Source organism: Chenopodium quinoa, unplaced genomic scaffold (genome assembly GCF_001683475.1).
Source record: "Chenopodium quinoa cultivar QQ74 unplaced genomic scaffold, ASM168347v1, whole genome shotgun sequence".
Taxonomy (NCBI): Eukaryota; Viridiplantae; Streptophyta; class Magnoliopsida; order Caryophyllales; family Amaranthaceae; genus Chenopodium; species Chenopodium quinoa.
Window position 1 is genome coordinate 80,414 of NW_018743352.1, and position 4,445 is coordinate 84,858.

Genomic DNA, 4,445 nt, shown 5'->3' on the forward strand with positions numbered 1-4,445 from the left:
AAAACAATTAACTTGACTGATTTGCCACAAAGGTTAGCAAGCCTAAATAAATTACTAATTTAGAAGTCATTTATCACTATAATGATGGAAATTTAAAAGATAGAAATTAGTCTTCAAATTGCCCCAATCCTTCATTTATAAAAACATGCATAATTTTATGTCTTTATCTTTTTCAAATGGTTATTTATGTCTCCTCTTCCCCACCGATTTACTTTTATTTAAAAAAAGCTCTATCTCCATCTTTATACGTGACTATTAAATTTCGGACAGGTACATGGTGTAATTAATAGTTGAGATGAATTTACTATTTTACCATGTAAAAGCAAACATAATTGAACAAATTAGTATAATAGCTTCATAGGCATATGTTGCCTCCATAAATGGTCTCCTTTGCCCCATAGTTTCTTGTGAAACGCAAATATCAGTAAAATCAATAAGGTTGTGATTCTTGTGAAGAATGTAATCCCCTCTTTTAGTTTTGTAACTTTTGTATCTCTGCAAGTTATCTGAATTCCATTCTCTTGGTCTTTGTTATCTGCAAGATCAATCCAACAGGGCTTGCTTATACTTTTTCTCAGGTTCTGTTTCGCCTTGTTATCATCTGATCTCATCGAAATGTCTCTTATAAACCGATGAATTGTTTACTATAAAGGGTCATGATGAAAGAGGGAGCAAGTATATCAAGTGAGAAATTACACACTCTACATAAATCAAATGATAAAAGTTAAAACAGGAGTACACAACAATCAGAAATATCATACATCAGAGATAATTTTCTGAAACTAAATACAGGTTTAATTTGTAAACTATGTAACAAGATTTATGTAGTAGCAAGCATTTGTAAAACGTTTTTAGTTCTAAAACTATAAAGCCACACTTGAAGCATATCCATCTTCATTCTGCATGAACTGATACACCCACGCGCATAGCCTTGCTTTGGAAACAACTCACTCTGCAAAATAACAGGACAAACAATGAGAATATATAAACGGTATGTATATCTTTAATTTTTAAAGCTATTGAAGAATATATGAATACTGATAAAAAAATTATTATGAATATCGAAGATCTACCATAGTCTTGAAGGTTAGGATGAGTGGGTTGAAGGTGGTAGGGATAATACTGATGAGGCGATGAAGATGAAGTACCAAGCTGGAGTACAGTACTGCTACTTGGCTGGTCTTCTCCATAGATAAACGGCATCTGCCCCATTAGTTGCTGCTGCTGCTGCTCTTGAAGTTGCCCACCTCCCATCAACTATGATTTCGGATTAATTTCTATATTAAGATATACGCGGTCTAGTGTAAGTTTTATTGTGACTTGCTTACCCAATGATACATGTTTCCATTGTCAGTCTGCAACAATTGTTCCTGCAGTACAATCGATTATAACCCAAAATGAATAATAAAATTATGTAATTAGTTTTAAGCATTCATGGTTAAGAGAATTAATCCTAGCAGAAATGGATTTAGAAATTAGTACAAACATGATCATTTATTAATTTGAATAACCTTTCTGCGAAGATTTTCCATTTGCTGTTGCATGAGCTGGTTCTGGAAGACCAGAAATTAAACACTATTTCAGATAATTTTTGACATGATAATAAAAACATTTTCCTTAACATATTTCTATAGAAATCTCACACTAGTTCATTTCTTGAGGTTCATCCATAAAACCAATTAAGTCAGAATAAAAAGACAGATTAACACCTTTCGTACTCGAATTACATTCAAGGAGGATTCAAGCTTTTGTTCATGTTTATGCAGGTACTCAAGGGGAAGAGGACCCAAATCCTCGCCCAAGTAGTTCCTTATGCTTTGCTCGGCGTTGTGAATCGCTTCCCTTAACGCTTGCAGCTCCGAAAATAGTTCTTCCTGCACAATGTATTAGCCAACATTTATTCATGCAAGTCATGATCAATTAGGACTAAAAACAAGAGATTAATCATCGAGTTTGTAATTAAATACCCGATTATCCTGTACTGGAAGCTGAATGCCTTGTACATTCAAATACCTCTGTATGGTTTGCTCTAGACTGCTGTCATGCACACATACACAACACCTCTATTAGCTCGGTCACACTAGGTCGGCGGCCATACAGTCAAAATTAAGAATACCTTAGCTCGAACAAAAAACACTCGGACCGTGACACTAATGCCATATAGCCATGTTGTCAATATCAAGTTATACACAACTGATATAACCCTTTAATTTCAAGAACATAATTTTTTTTTTTTTTTTTTTTTTTTTTTTTTTTTTTTTAAATATATAAGTACGCATAGTAGAGGGATTATCTCGTTGATTATCATCCTTACAAATGACTAATTTCTAGAAACTCGTTGAAGGGTCTAAGAATCGATCAATAATAAAAGGACAAAGAGGTCAAGAAATCATTGAGGAAGGTGAGCTATTCAGCAAATTAATTAATTGTGTAAGTTACATAATTATATAACATCAAAACTCATAGCAAAATAAAATGAAATTAAATATCGTATTAATTGATTAGTTGAGTATTTATCTTCTTATTGCCCCATCAAATTAAAATTAATTTTTTTGAAATTGAGTATAGGGAGGAACATATAACATTATTTTTCAATATGATTTACCAAGGCCGCTATTAGACATACAAAATGATTACGTACATATAGGTCTAAAACAATTCACCAATTATTGATCGAAACTGAATTATAATTTAGGTACATCACATAAAATAATCATTCTTAAGTCAAGATTAACCAAGTTATACTATAATTAATTAACAAAACGGTATAAATTACGGAAAATAATGTATCTTAGGGGTAAGAAATTTCATTAAAAATTAGATTAATTATTAAAACATAATTTTCTTAAAAAAGAAGGCATCATAAAATATTAAAATTGGTCAAAGATAGAGGTCCAAAGATGCAGTTAGATTAGAAAAAAAAACTGAAAAGTAATCATTTCAAAACCACATGAAAAAACATCAGAAAATTTATTGATGAGAGGAAAACCCTAGCTACTACATACTTTAATTTATCATAAACTTTCAAAGTTAAAAAAGGCTTAGATTCCACTAACTCTAATTAATTAAGAATAATCCACATTTTTTTAATTGACATTGACCTGTTGGAAGATTCAGGATAAGTATGAAGTTTTCCAGTTCCAGAAAAGATGATGAGACCAATTTGAGCATCACAAAGAATGGCAAGTTCTTTGGTCTTCTTCATTAGCCCTTGTCGTCGCTTCGAGTAGGTCACCTGCCTATTAGTTCTGTTCTCTATCCTCTTCATCTCTAATTTTCCCCTTCCCATGGTGTATGTGTTGCTCAATTCTCTTCCTCCAAAAAAAAAAAAAAAAAAAAAAAAAAAAAAAACACAAGTCAGAAATGTATGTTATCATTATGTATGTTAATAATTCAAGAAATAAACTTAGCTAGCTTTGTTTCGAATTTATTTGTGGGAAATATAATGTTGCTAAGTACATAAAATGCTGAGTAAATATGTCAAAAATAACCACACAAAAAAACCTCACATATTACAAGGTTTAAGACAAAGCCCATGTTAAGTAAATTTGTCAAAAATAACCGTCATCCTCCAAAAAAATTTACAAGCATAAACCACCACATTTAATACCATACTATTATGATCATAAAATGGAAATAGAAAGAAACAAATGGTGTAGTAGCTAATTAGGCTGCGTCTTGTAGTTAATTAGACCGCGCCTTAGGTGTGATTGACGAAGGGTTTCAAAAACAGGAATATAAGGGGAAAGGGATCAAATTCTAGGGGAAAAAAAAAAGGAAAAGGGCAAAAATAAACATAACAATAATTAAAAAGCCCTTTCATTAACACCATTTGAAGAGATGATCGAGGTAGCAGAAAAGTCTTAGAAGCTTACTCTTTTTTCCCTGAATTTACACAAGTCAGCCCTAATTTGGATTTCTTGATTTCTCTTTCTTACTTCTTAAACTCACTTCTACTCAAGCAAGAAATCATAACTATATGTAATAAGAAAAAGGGTTTTTTATTTTTTTTATTTTTATTTTATTTTATATATATATATATATATATATAGGGTTTTTTAATAACAATAATTGTATGTGTTATATATAGTTCATATTGTCTATTTTAAGTTAACCAACTTTTAAGTTTCTGAAATATAGTCTTTCTATTGTAGGAAAAAGTAGGGTTGAGTTCAATAATTTACACCTTTGTTTTGCTTTCACTTTATGTGAGAAACTGAGAATAAACATCCAACCGACCCACTCTTCCCTGACTAACTATGTTTAATTTGTGTGATGAAGACTTATAAGTGGAATCATAATCAGACGAGATTATTCATATATACTATCCTCTTTATAATAAACGCGTAATTTTTGGGTTTACTACTTTATGCTACGCGTAACTAATAGTCTTATACCTTAGTGCGTTATGACCTGTATTGCAACAAGTCATACTAATTACACAA

General features: G+C 31.2%; 1 protein-coding gene across 5 annotated transcripts; it reads right to left on the reverse strand.

The window, feature by feature from the left end:
• Positions 1-686: 686 nt before the first annotated feature.
• On the reverse strand, positions 687-4,012 carry LOC110737999 (MADS-box protein FBP24-like). Of its 5 annotated transcripts, none has more exons than XM_021918356.1 (8): positions 3,876-4,012; positions 3,102-3,311; positions 1,968-2,037; positions 1,710-1,874; positions 1,512-1,553; positions 1,329-1,370; positions 1,074-1,257; positions 687-952 (listed from the first exon to the last, which is right to left on the reverse strand). In XM_021918356.1, the coding sequence occupies exons 2-8, from the start codon at positions 3,287-3,289 to the stop codon at positions 948-950; spliced, it is 696 nt and encodes a 231-aa protein (XP_021774048.1). In that variant the 5' UTR covers positions 3,290-3,311; positions 3,876-4,012; the 3' UTR covers positions 687-947. The 5 variants fall into 5 exon arrangements, with proteins under 5 accessions (XP_021774048.1, XP_021774050.1, XP_021774047.1 ...); XM_021918358.1 differs by having other exon boundaries at positions 1,968-2,034; positions 3,102-3,315; XM_021918355.1 differs by having other exon boundaries at positions 3,102-3,315.
• Positions 4,013-4,445: the final 433 nt, after the last annotated feature.

What these genes read in the sequence shown, in the direction of transcription:
- LOC110737999 (XM_021918356.1), bottom strand. Translation starts at nt 3,289, where the DNA reads ATGGGAAGGGGAAAATTAGAGATGAAGAGGATAGAGAACAGAACTAAT. An exon ending in ATGTAATTCGAGTACGAAAG is followed by an intron (nt 1,554 to 1,709) that starts GTGTTAATCTGT and finishes CTGGTCTTCCAG; the next exon opens with AACCAGCTCATGCAACAGCA. An exon ending in TGGAAAATCTTCGCAGAAAG is followed by an intron (nt 1,371 to 1,511) that starts GTTATTCAAATT and finishes ATTGTACTGCAG; the next exon opens with GAACAATTGTTGCAGACTGA.